The sequence below is a fragment of the Macrosteles quadrilineatus genome, unplaced genomic scaffold (assembly GCF_028750875.1).
Source record: "Macrosteles quadrilineatus isolate MER2022 unplaced genomic scaffold, UCM_ALF_1.0 Scaffold_7__1_contigs__length_78375512, whole genome shotgun sequence".
NCBI lineage: Eukaryota > Metazoa > Arthropoda > Insecta > Hemiptera > Cicadellidae > Macrosteles > Macrosteles quadrilineatus.
Genome location: NW_026542600.1, coordinates 63340396 through 63355134, shown reverse-complemented (window position 1 = coordinate 63355134; position 14739 = coordinate 63340396). Strand labels below are relative to the sequence as shown.

Sequence of the window (14739 nt, the reverse complement as noted above, 5' to 3'; positions counted from 1 at the left end):
TTGTGCAATGGACCTTAGATACTGCGAGTAGACTATTTGTCCTACTGTAAAATCCAAAACATCTTTGATGAGTGTCTAAGAAGCCATCAAGACCTATTGAATGTTTCGCTCTTTAGGTTATACAAAATGCGCATATTATTTCATTATGAAAACAAAGGACCAGAAATATTTTTGATTTTTTTTCATTTGGTTCAAATAAAATTTAATTTGACAAAATACAAGACGGATTCATTAAATATTAAAACCCACAGATACCAGACTAACATACTGTACTTGTTATCAACTATTCAATAAGGATGACAAATCAACGAAAGCTTATTAACCTAAGAATGTACTTGTGTATTTCAACATTTAGTAATATTTACAGCTTTTTATTTTATAGTGGTTTTACTTCATTGCACAATTTTTAGAATCAACTGCTTGGCAGTTAATATAATATTAATCTACATTTCCTACGCGAATTGTAAGATATTCCATTCTATCCAAAAACATGTTTACACTACAGTATTAAATTTTATTGCTGTATTATTTGTGATTATTTAAAATTTAACTCTGGATTCATAACGTTACACCATAACAACACTACCTTATTTATCATTATTGTTAAAAATGGTCTTATTACTTACACAAATATTCCATAGAGTTTTCTAAGCTGGTGCGTTTTGGTTTGGATTTACAAAGCTAACTTTATTATTACAAATATATTATTTCCTACTATTCCAATATAATTTGGATACCACATTAACCTTGTGGCAACCTCCAAAACATAAGTAGAGTCAATAATTAATAATAATCATAGTAGTAAGTATTAATAAACATAAGTAATGCATCACTCTTGTGATTGTATTACTCTCATTCTTGTTTCACTGACTAAACAAAGCCTAGTCGACGTTTGTATTAGGTATAGGTTTCGCCTTCAATTCATCAAACGCAATTTGATATATCAAGCTCGAGTCATGATAATGTTAATTATTGAAGGCTGCAACTGTAAACCAGAATTTTACTCTTGTATTTTGTTTGAATACGGTCAATTAAGATTTTTTGTTCCTAATTAATTCGTAATGACATTTAGTTAAACTAATATCATTACTAATCGCCCAGAATCTCCTATATGCTCATAAAATGCACGTAACGGAAACAGTTCATTCCCTGTTTAGGATTCAAACTGACTAAATATAACAATATAAAGCATATTGCACCAAAATTATATGAACTTAGATAAATTTTATATTTATAAGAAAATCTAGGGCAGGCTCTAAAATATGCTTACAACATATTTTCTTTGAGTTTTAAAACGTTTTATCATGTTAAAAACCTACTTATAAGCATGGTATTGTTGGTTATAATTGTAAGCATTAATTTTATTGTGAACTGACTTAAATAAAAATGACGTGAAAGAATGATGGCAAATTCTACAGCATAAATACCCAGTACCTACCTACTATCTTATGAAGACTTGACAAAAAATGCGTCGTTAAAATATAAGTAAAAATAAAAATAAAAATGGTACAACAACTTATTTTAATAACTAGGAACTGTTTTAGCTGTTTTCATTTTGCACAACTGTTAATTTAAACTTATGGAACTAATTTAAAAGGTTGGTTTACCCAACTAGCAGTCATTCATTCAGAAATCTGGTCCCTGGTTCAGGTAGCTGATGTATAAAATGCCAACTGTATGTGGTGTGAAAGAGTACTAGGCCTATATGAGATATAATTACTAAATATAATAAAAAGGGTGATTTATTACAGTGGATTTATCCTTAAATATTGCTAAGACACTCAAAACAGTTACCGTAGCCTATAGTTTCAGATATAATTTAAATCAATGTGCTAAAGTTAGACATCTGGAAAACATCTGTTTCCACATATTAGATAAAAAACATATGATAATTATGTCTATTGAATTCAGCAGGATGTTCTAAATTTATTTTACAACCTGTGATCTACATTAGACGTTACCAATTGGAAATTTGCTTGCTTTTCAGGATTTTACAGAGAGCGTTAGTCACTCAGTTTTGAAAGTATTTTGTACTAACAATGCATAACAACAAGAAGACAAGCATGTTGAGAAATCAATAAGTTAATCATAACTTCGGATCTTCTGGCGGTGAAATTCAATATAAAAGTTACGTCCCATGAAATTTCTAAAAGATAACTTAGGTTTTTATTAAGGAATCATATGTGTATAGTGCACAGGGGGTTAACACCCAACATTTATTAAACATGGTCAAACTAAGCTTATGTTTGTTTATATCAAATTTGTATTCGATAATATTTCATATATCAAACTATTACCTACCTGAATAGTTTGGATAGCAACATTTTCCTCGTCTTTTTGGGTTTCAAATTTTTTTAATACAATTACAGTGTGTGTTTGTTAAATATTAATTGTTTTTACATTCTTACATAAACGTAATATACTAAGAGCCTTCTGTAATTTAAAGAAAGTTTACATAAAAATCTACATTTAATATTTTTCAATTTTTATTCAAAAAGACAAAAATTTAATATAAACTTATCTGTTTTCTATACTACACATATTATGATAACGCATGAAATAACAAATCTTCTTAAAAATTGTATTACTTGACCAAAACAAGCATTGTAGATGAAACATGATATTTTGTTGTTTAGTTTTCAACCAGATAACATGCTATCCTGTGTTGTGTAGTGACCTAGCGGGGAATGCCCGCAGCGAATACTGAAGTTGAATTGACAAAGTTGTCTGGTCCGCACACTGTCGACCCCAACTTTTATATAATTAAGCCGAACTGTGCTTGTATAATCACATTCAAATGGATAACTTTTCTTTTAACAAACTTTGCTAAGGACTATTACCGTAATCTTTATGTTAACACCTGGCTCCGGGGCCAAAGTAAAATTTCGTTTTAGAGTCCACAATAATGATATCTTGATCGAAAATAGATAATAAAATGTACAATACATCTTAAGTTCTATTTAAAGTATTTAATTTAACAAGCAATGAGATGGGGAATTATCAGGAAGGTTACTAACAGTTTAAATCAAAATTCGGGAGTTATTGTTAAAAAATAAATTATTTAAAACATGTATTTTTCTTCTAAACATCTTCAAAACTAAAATGTTTGTTTGTAGTATTAATGTTCAATAAACATTCCATTAATTATTAAAAGCTATACACGCATTACTATGTTTTCCTTGCTATCCTAAACGGTAATTAATAAATTTTGCCTGTTGGTGGATATATCTTCATAAAGTTTGCAAATTGTTGTGTTTAGTTTTACACATTAAATTCAAATAAACCAAAGCAGGGACCAAATTTGGATCGTATTGTAAATTTTCATTTACTGTGAACTTATTCCAAGTGAAACTAGGAAAAAACCACGTGATCTAAATGTTTACAGTAACGGATGTAAAGTATCCCCTTAATTTTTTTAAGTGTATTTGAAAAATATATTTTAAAAATTAAATACATCTAATGGAATTTGTTTAGGATGCAAGTAAAACATGGCGAATTCGATTTTTTAACCTAAAATGTACGTTATCTATTAATTTATAAAGTAAAAATGTATATTATTACAAATCAGAAACTGTGGTTCATCCTGTGTAACGGTAAATAATGTTTAACACCATATTCCGCTCCTCAGTCGCAAGTAAAGCCAAATCTAATCAACTAATTTAAAAAGTATGTAAATTAGGGCTCCTACTAAAATAACCCAAGGTTTTTGACGTCCGCTGTCTTCAAAATAAACCTTAAATATATGCTTTAAATTTTCAGAAATAAACTTTCAAAAAATCCCCGCAATATATATTATAACACTAAATACAAATAAGTAATGGTTTACAAACTGTATAGAGTTTTAATGTCGAACCTTCATATATTAGGACGCTAGGCTATAGCCCGGTTAACATTTTAAACATTACATCACGCTAGGCCTGAAGGGTGGTGGTATTATGACACAGCTAAAATCAAAAACCTTTAGTGATTCGCGGGAATTGAACCGGGCACCATGGGTACCGAAGACCCGTGCACTACCACTAGGTCAGCTTGCTCCTGACAAATTGTATAGTACCTAATAATAGCTCATAGAACTGCCAACTAATTCACATTTTTACCATTATTGTTTTATTTATATTCGAAACACAGAAACTTGAAGGGAGATTGCTGTATAGAAACGGCCATTGGATCTCGCTCTTTAAAAATCCACAAGGCAATTCACTGGCTTATTTACACCAGACTAAATCGACACTAAACTGAAAAACCTTTACCCGTTCGAACATGGATTCGTTGTTCAATCAGCATTTCGACGATCCTAAGTAAATGTCTGCTTGTCTTTGTTGGTCACACTTTACCTTTGGATCTTACTTCTTAAATTGTATTTAAATTTCCCTGATGGTATCATTTTTTTACTTATTCTGTTTTAGATATCGGTTATAATAACTGAAATCTAATTAAATTAAATATCATGACTACACAATATTAATGAGAAATTAAATTGAATTAAATATATTGCATAACATGTCTTGTGAACATACTGTTTTATTTATCAAAAGGCATATTTGTTAAAAAAAAAACCTAAAAGAGGAAATGCATCTTCATCATATTTGGAGGGATGGTACTGAATGGTATATTTTTTTAATTAATATTCAATTTAATTAATAATTAAGCTATATTTCTAAATATATGGGTAGTAATCCTAAAAGTCTTTGACCACTAAAGTGAAGAATGTTACAGCTTTCTTTTTCCTAAATATGTGACACCAAATCACATAAGATTCGCACATGCAACACGCAAAAGGGACACTCCTTACAGAGTTGTACCCTTTAATTTATCATAAATTGTATAAGAATTGTTATCTTCTGCTAAAAATAATACAGATATGTATTTTCCATGGGAGTTAATTATAAAACAAGACCATGCGAAATATATTAGTAAAGGGTGAGGCAATCAGAACCCTACAATTTGTTTTACCTGTCACATGATAATTGTTGCAACAATGAATGATCAGCTGTGCTTAAAACATCAATTAAACTATACCATTTTAATAAATATTATGCCTGAGGCTATTAACACTGAGATTTTGATGTGGAAACATATTTATAAAATAGTGGTTCTTGTGCAAAAACCCAGATATTGTATGGACCGTATTCCATCCTTGGTCAACATGGTGCTGTTCCAGATTGGAAAACAATGTTGAACTGGGTAAAATTATTTAGGATAATCGCTTAAACAAAACAAAAATAATCGGTGGGTGCCGCAAAACTCTTTGTACACCAGCAAATGTTAAAAGAATATGAGTCCAAGTAACTCAAAGTCCGAAGAGATTTGCCAGAAAGCTTTTGTTGTTGAAAGCTTTACGTTGGCAAATTTTTTTTTAGGGGGGGGGGTTGTTCTAATAAGCTACTTGACGTTCTAGGTTTTTCAAAGTCACCCCACAGATTTGCTTGAACCGAAGCTAAGGATAGTCCAAAAACTAAAGTGATTCCTGAAGAAGTGCTGGAGGAGTATTTGATGAAGTTTCAAGTGGCTAAAAAGGAATGTCAAGTAGGACAATGATGTCACTTGTAGGATTTTGTTCTCAAGAAATGGAAAAATTACGTTGTTAAGTTAAAATGGCAAAAGATAAGCTGTATTTTGGTGTGCTATTTATATCCATAGGGTGAATATTATTGAGTTTGTACTGTTTATAAATTAGGGCGCTTTCATTGCCCCACCCTGTATATGTTCAAGGGGGCATCTTGATGTAGTTAGATAATGCTCAATATGGATTCACCAGAAAAAACAGTTTGCCAATACATATTACATTTGTATTAAAGGAAACCAGCCTAGGTCTATTAAAACCATGGATGGAGTAATATGATTAAGGTCACTGAAACATTACACGATTCGTTTATTGTTTGTTCTGGCTTTGGTTGTAATTGAATGTAATATTATTGCGTTTGCTGATGTTAAGTAATAATGTATTTAATTTTAACTTGATTTGACTATGGGTCCTGAATAAAAGTCTTGTACAACTGTAAAGAGTAGATACACTCTTCTGCAGTAATACATACAAAATACCCCCGCCCCAGCTAACCTGCTGACTAAACGAATTTCTATTCGTCTGAATGGGTTTTCAATCAAATCCATTTAAATAGCATTAGGTTGAATAAGTACTTTAGTTTGCTGCTACTAAAAGGGGGGTTTGCTGTCAGTTAGGGAGGGAGGCTAATAAAGTGTATTTTTAGTGAAATATTAATAGCTTGGTATAAAATAAATAAATTTACCAAGATTGGTCAAAATATATCTATAAACGAACAAACTACAAAATATTACAATATTCTCCATGAGAATAACATGGCAATTTTAAATTTAATTTTTTTTTTAATTTTCTCCGTTACCAATAACAGTACAAAAACACATAGTGTACATATATTAAAATTTGAACGACTGGTGTTTTTGGCCTCTGGGGATATCAAAATGAAAAAGTAAATCGGTCTCGGGCCTAGGTCTTGCCATGCCACCTACGATAATAGCTACTTCCCTATAGAGAAATTTGCTAAAAGGCGGCTGTAAATATATCTTAAAAGAATGTATGATTGCAGTTTTTGCATAGAAATACAAATGGTCACTAAACCACTTCCCTATTTATTAAACAATCTAAACCTTGCTTAAAATAAAAAAGCTTCATACTAATTCAAACTACATATTAATTATCACAGGCAGAAATGAAAAAGAGACGACGGGCTGAAAAATGTATTTTTATTCTATTAAAATGTAAAATGTACATTGTCTGTCTTACTTCTTTGCAAATGCATTGTCCGAACGAAGGATATACTGTACTCGTACAAAAATATTGCACATGGGTTCATAACAATAATACACCATTTCAATCACACTTGAGCTAAACAATTGTTTTACAAACATAAATTAAATACAAATATAACAAATAAATAATATACAAATATACTATATTCTAAACAGTGTTCATAGTATTTATTAAAAATGTAATATTATCACACTTGCAACTTTTATTTATGAGGGTGTTTAGATGATTCGCCTCATCAACTCATCAAAAGTATATTTCATGTTTTATATTTTTTACCATGACCTATATTGTTTTGAAAACTACTATAAAACATCGGTTACCTGTAAAATTTCACTAGCATTGAAAACACTTTAATTACGTTTTGACAATAGTTTGCTGAATTGAAACATAATCAGCATAGACTATCTTTAGTTTTGGGAAGGCCTACGAAATGCTTGGTAAAATAAGCAATTAGGTTTGATAACCATACTCGTGTTCATAATGAAATGATGAATAAAAAGCGTGATTTGCCTCCCTTTGGAATAAAAAGTTACCTCTATATACCTAAAAGTAATTGAATACAAAAGAGATCAATGTCCTTTTACCGCCTTCACTCCCATAATCATCTTGGGTTGATACGTTCTTCTAACACAAAAGCATCAGTTCATTTTCTCAGTGCGAAAACACAATTGAGACCTATTGACATATCTTATATTCGTTACTTATCAAATAACACCATCATCGAACATCTTGTCAGGAAGAGCTATAGGAGTATGGCAAATCCCTCGGTTGACGTTTGATGTTGTGATGTTGATGTTGTTGATGTTGACGGTGGTTGACCTTGGCTGCTCAACTGCTTGACGTGGAGTTGCTGTTGGAAGTACCGTTGTTGACGTCTACGGTAGTCAATGTGGAGTTAAATTTTGATTGGCCCCAAGTCCATAGCTTCGTCATTGCACTGCCGTTTACATTGTTGGGTGGTGGTTCTGTTTTCAGATCTACTACCTGTAACGATAGACATACAATAACATTTAATAACAACGATAGACAGTTAATAACAACCAAAATCAATGGGGTTAAAGGTCGATTCACACATATCAGTTACAGCACAGTTCCATCACCGACCAGTTACAGTCCAGTCACAGTTGCATCCGCAATTTCTCAGTCCAACTGTCAGTCATTTGGTTTCAGTTATCCTTCCGTCACTTAATTTACAGTTTTGTTACAGTAAAAAAGTGTTGAATTAAAACACAATATTCTATCAAATTTTCATCATACGTCTTGTTGATTGTTACAAACATTACTTAAATTATAAAATAGATTTTTAAAATAAAAATAGTACTATTTTCTAACCTCAAACACGTCCGTCAGGCGTCCGAACAATCCAAAAATATCGGTGAAAAGAATTCTTAAATTGACTGACGGACGCCTGCAGAGCGACTGACGGAACTGCGACGAATGAGTGTAAATAGCGCAATAATAAATCTAATAAGGAATATTTTTGTAAACTGTGACGTGCTTGCAGTGACTTTTCTGTGACGAGCTGTGACTGATGTGTGTGAATCTACCTTAATACACCTTTAATTAAGTAGTGTCTTTACTTTGGGCATTGTTTTTTATTTTATTTGTAAACAGAAGTGGCAATTTTTACATTCCTTGAAATAGGTTGGACCAAACAATTGCCTTTTTACTACCTAAGTCAACCCTTTAGAATAATTAACTATATGAATTGGCGAAATAGACTTACGTTCGCGATGTTTGCAATTTAACACTACATTATAATAAAAACCTAGATCAAGTAGAGATTAAATAAAAGCCAAATTAATAGTTTTCTATGTATGCTATAAAATGCAGACATGCACAGTCATCTATGTTTGTATTTTCAATAATAAGTACGAAAGTAAGTGTTACCAAACACATAACTCTGGTAGAGCTGATGATAATACCTGGAAGTCAGGTGAAGAAGTGTTCTGCTGAGGGTTTAGGTGGTTGTTGATGGTCTGGAGGAAGGCATCCACGAGGGAAGGTCTGGGAGTGCCAGTATGGGACGGTTGGAAGGTACCGTTGGGAGGGCCCTCCCTATGTAGGTAGGCGACTGGCCAGTGCATGGGACGGTCCTCCCCAACGTAGGGGTAGTAGTGATCGCTACATGGTCTCCATTGGTCTTTGTCAGCACTGCCTACGTAGCACCTATCAACAATAAAAGATGCTTTGTAAGTCCATGATTGCCATAGATTTCAATTGGATGTGTTTAAAATACAATGTAATCAAGCTCCCATATTTTGAGCTTTACATGAAAGTTACATTTCACGACACTAGGTTATAATCACTAATCAGCTGTTTTTGGAACGTAATTTAATTATTGATAATCGAAAGAAGCATTTTTACGGTGTAAAAGAGTAAGAAATCAGCTGATTATTAATTTGGTTTAAACACTTAATCTTTCATCATATGCCTATGTTTAACATAATTCAGATCAGATGCATTTAAGTGTAACTGTTATATAACCTTTCTTTCCTGGCTTTACCTATTGTCCAGTTAATTACTTTTTTGGTAAATAGCATAGTTCTTCTTTTGGTGGGTTTTTATTTTCCTCCTTTTATAGATTAACGTGCTTATTAAATACTGCAGTAAACATATCTTTCGCACACCATTGAAGCGTTTAGCAAATGCGCAATTTTTTTCAAGCGAAATATCAATTCACCAAATATACATATGCTGTTTAGAACTAGACATGAACCACAACTATCTAATGATTAATTCATATAAAAATACAATAATTATGTATACAATGAAATATATATTTTGCACTAACTGTTTATATATTTAATTACAGTGAGAATTGCCACCATTAGTCTCTCACTAGCTTCCTTATAAAAAAGAATCATGTTTAATTCGTAAATGTAACTGTTTGCATAAAAATACAATTTTTTATACAAACACTCCTCCACTTCCCTTCTGCCCATACTGCGAATATTGCTGATGATTTGATGCAAACTCATATTTACTTTATTTCACTTAAAAAATTATATTATGTGAATTTGTTCCCTTCAATTAAAGTTATAATGTTAAGGAGAAATTAAACACAATAATTAGCATAAAATAAGAAAATCTGTTGACTACTCGTACCTTATGATATATCATCCATAGAAAAAATATCAACAAACATTCTTGTTGAAATTCACTGGACATTTCCCGATGTATGTTGAATGTATTATAGGATAAAAGTGTATGAAAATGAGAATCAATTTAGGAAACAGCTGTGATGTTAAGCGAGTAACTATTCCATCAACTTCCAAATCCAGCCTTCCATAATACTGATTGATGGTACAAGTTATGAACATGTGTTACCGAGCTGCGTTTGGAATAGTAACCAACGCGAGTGTTACTGTTAATGTTAATGCTAATACTTAAATGCCTCAGTGATTTGACATGATCGGATTAACGGTGAACACATGCCCTAAGCAGATTAAGTCTCGTGCTATGTAAACATGTGATCTGAAGCTGGAAACGTTAATTAAATTAGGAATGTTCTGCATTCCCAAACCATATTACCGTGACAAGCCATTTGTGAACATGCTTTGTTTTGTTTGTGCATACCTATTACGTAATTTAAAGTAGCTATTTTTTTTTTTTTAAACTTAACATGATTTATTCTAGAGAATGAATAGTTCAAAACAAAGTGTTATCAAACAAGTGAAGCAATTACTGTAAACATAAAACGAAATTTAAAATAAATTTGTAAAATGTATCAAAAGAATTATATATTATTTCAAGTAAGAAAAATAAGTCTTCATGAACAAAATATATATGATTCTAAAAACGTTTAATAAACTTCTACTGTAGATATATACTTTTTTGGCTACATCGGTGTTTAACGTTTCTTTTTTGGGTGGGCAGTGTCCTACTGATTAGAGGGCGAAAGATTAGTCATAGTTGAATTTACACAACTACCACCACAAAACCGTATTTAATTAGTTTTAGTCACAAATTAATTATTGATAACTTCGATTTTGTTCTCTTTGGTTTGTCTTTGCTTGACAAAACAAACTTTTTTATTCAATATGCATCAAATGAAAAAGCAGCTCAAAGAGTTTATGCCTTCCAAAGACACATCATTTAACAAAATTGATCCAGCAGAACTGTATATTTTATTGTATTGAAAATACTCAATAAATGTTGCCTAAATTTGGCTTAAAATAAAAAAGTGTGAAATTTAATGTTTGCTATGTTTATTATTGTCTTCATTGAAGACGGGGATTTTCAACTTTTTCATTTTGAGGCAATTTTTAGTACCTTTCTTGAGTATTTTCAAAAATTGCATAATAGTAGATTGTAGGCAATTATATTCTCTTTCGGAATATTACCTTCCACTCTGGTCGACTTCCTCACCATTTAAAAGTTATTTGCAAAAACATCAAGCAACCTCCGAATTTATAGTGATGAAAAAAGTTGGAGATTACTTTTTAACTTTGTACAATTAAATCTACAGTTCTGCTGGATCGATTTTGTTAAATAATGTGTCTTTGGAAGGCATAAGCTCTTTAAGTTGCTTTTTCATATGATGCGTATTTTATGGTGGTAAGATTAATAGTATAAAAGTTATAAAGCGTTAAAACCCAGCTATTCATTTTGAAAAACCCGGTACATTACAGTTTTGGTGTTGAAATTCTTGACAACAAATTATTGAAAACATTGTTGAAGTTATTTCATCGGCTAGTGTTTTTATTAAAATTTAGAGATATCCAAAGATGTTTATTGTTATTGATATTTTAATAGCGTAATAAGAAACACTATTTGATCTTCTGTGTTCTCGGCTTCGATTCTAGCCCAAACCCCAATATTGAGCCTACAAACCTTACTTTAACTCTCAGAGTAAAATAAACTATCACATACTTGATTTAACCTTTTGTTTAGTTCTGTTTTCGTAAAGTACTTTGACTGACTGAAATAGGCTACAAGTAAAAGTAAAGCAGCCAGTACAATATAAAAATGGATTGTTCTGATAAATATTAGTGTCAGTACCAGGACGTGAGCCCACGACAATGCTGTCGTGGATTCGTAGTATGTGTCACTTCCGAGTGGGTCACCGACTCGCCACCATGCAAATACATAAAATTATTTCTAATCCAACAATACGTTCTACACAAGTGGCATACCAAGGGTAGCTGTAGCCCTCGGAGTAGCCACAGTGATGCCCAGACCTACAGCAGTAGTCCCAGTCTCCCACGTCGTCCACTGGGCACGTCCAGATGCCCACCTCGAAGTTCATAGAGCACACTGTGCCCGCTCTACAGGGTCGTCCGCTAACGGTGAATCTTTGCCACGTTTCACCTACACATATAATAAGAAATATTGAACTTTGCCTCTAATTATGAAACATCGACTTATTGAAAACATACTACATTTTTATATGAATCGGTTACATCTGTGTAATTCTGTATAAAATCTTACAAAATCAAGAAAGTAGTTGTAAGAGCCACATGGTGTGCTAGTATACAGTGCTATTTTCTCCCTTGTGTAGGGTTTTTGTTACTATGATAGTTTATGTTGAAAAAATGTTATATATTATAATGATCTGCCCTTTCAGTTTTTCTGGGGTTTTTTGCTTGGTCGATCGAAAAGTTGGCAAAGTCGACAGAAATATGTAATCTACATGCAGACTCTGACCGAGGCTCTATTCAACTTCGTTGATTTTCATTCTAAAACTGGCTATAGCTTTCACATAGGAATAGCATGTCTTATTTCATACATAAAAAGATTTTTAAGCTACTCTGTAGAACGTTTTCCACTTGCATGCATGACCAGGAGATATTAAATTACGAAAGGAATTTCTTACTGATCGTAATTTGCGTAAATTGCTAGGCCGCATGGCTATGTTGGGATTTAGAAATAACTAATATAAGTAAAAGGTTAGGAGTTCGAATTTATCTATATTAAAATGGTATAAAATTAACTGATTCCGTCTGTGATCCTAAATTTGGTAGTAAGTAACCGGTTTCAAGGCTACACCTCATCATCAGGCATGACTTTGAGTCATGACAAAACGTCTGACCGTGCCGCGTCGTGTGTGGAACTATAGCCACCTGGTGGAACTATAGTTACCGAATTTATGTTTATCGTCTGTCAGTATGTTTCGTGTTATATTTATTTAAATGTTAATGTCTATGTGTGTTCTTAAAAACCGGCTGCTCACTACAACAAATTTAGGATCACAAACGGAATCAGGGAATGTTATACCATTTTTATATTCAATAAGTGATCCCGGACCAAAGAACATCAAAACAAATTTCTCTGTCAAAAAATATCAGAGTATTATATTGCTTATATTTATATGTAAAAGTTGTAATTTACCTGTGAAACCTTGGAATTTCATATTTATATTAGTTATTTCTAAAAATAATAAATTAGTTTTGAAACTTTTTTATGCTGAACCCCATAAGTGAAGAAAATGTCAACTTGAAATTTATTTTGCCTGATGATTACAAGTATAACTTCTAAGGTTTTGCATGACAACTAAATTATGTTCTATGTAGAATAGTGCTCTCTAAGAGTTGAACTATGGTTTAATTTAATTATGGTCACTACTTCCATTTGATGATTTTTTGATAGTATTACGGATTGTAAAAAATTAAAAAATACAAGCCTGTAGGTCATATCCTAAAATTATACATATAATTATAATTAGTGTTAAATTAAACTGTACAAATTACTAACAACATGCCAACTCATTCTGTGATGAATCAAACAAACGATCCATCTCCATTAATATCGTTATATTCTCGACAGGCTCTTCTGTTTACGATCAATCCTGATGCTAGCCCCTGAGGTGATACTTCAAACCAAACTTTTTACTTACGAAATGTAAGAGCACACATTTCATCACATTCTGATACCTTATTTCTAGATGAGTTAAATCGAGGTTTTATGACTTAAGTTCAAAAAATGTTACCACTTAATTTACATTTTACCCCTACACATTATATTAAATAATCGTATACCGTATAAGCTATCATTGACTCTGTCTAAGATTGGGAAGAGGATTGAGTAATTCGGTAGAGGTACAATAGTAATTGAGCATATGTTATGTAAACAATGTAATGAGAAATCATTTCTCTATAACAGCCTATAAATCAGAAGGCTGTTGGTTTAATTCTAAGAGTAGTCAATAGCGTTTATGGGTGGATTATTTATGGGTTTAAACTAGAACCAACTGTACTTTGTTTTTTTAATAAATGATCCTGACTAAAGAAAAAGCTGATCTTAAACCAACACGTCTACACAAAGTATCTTGCTCGTATCTACACTCATCCCTCTTTCATATTTGGGTTTAAATCACCCAGTCGCGTTCCTATCATAAGTGATAATATGGTTATAATCATCACCAGCTAACGTAGCTTACCATCCATGATTATATGGTACTTGGGAACCATACCATCTTGATTCGAAGCCTCTGGTTTAAATTGAGGACATGACCGAAGGAGGCATAGCATTATCTCTTAGTTGAAAATCATTTGGGATTTTTTGGAGCTGACTGCAGATCTTTAGGATAGGTGCTTCGTGTTTTGACCACTATAGTAGATGGCTGTACCTGTGATAGCTACTTATACTCTTCTGTGATAGGTGTCTTGTTTCTCTACGCGTTACACGCATTGCCTTACACTAACACTATGGTATAGAACTGACTGGTAGGGGGGATGGCCCCTGGGAGGGGTTGTGGTGTTCCTGAAGGAGGTACGTAACAGCGGGCGTCGCTGAAGTCCCATGAGAACAGCCAGAAGTCCCTGTCGTGTACAAAGTCGTACCCCGGTCTGAGATCCCGTAGCTCGATAGCACTCAGTTCACAAGTAGTACCCCTGCCACACACAAGTGAAATAACTGTATGAAATCAATATATCACAGAGTTATGCAATTAACCTAAAGATACTGAAGTAGACATTCCAACTGTTGCCATTTTTTTATTAACTGTC

The 14739-nt window shown here is 32.5% G+C and overlaps 1 protein-coding gene across 1 annotated transcript in view; it reads right to left on the bottom strand.

The window, feature by feature from the left end:
- Positions 1-6764: 6764 nt before the first annotated feature.
- The window catches only part of LOC128999047 (uncharacterized), a 120965-nt gene continuing 112990 nt past the window's right edge, over positions 6765-14739 (bottom strand). The window contains exons 14-17 of the mRNA XM_054425404.1: positions 14456-14625; positions 11929-12103; positions 8716-8959; positions 6765-7774 (exon numbers count right to left, since the gene is read on the bottom strand). Of these exons, the coding sequence (XP_054281379.1) occupies positions 7619-7774; positions 8716-8959; positions 11929-12103; positions 14456-14625 (745 nt within the window). The 3' untranslated portion in view covers positions 6765-7618. The remainder of the gene's footprint in view (positions 7775-8715; positions 8960-11928; positions 12104-14455; positions 14626-14739) is intronic.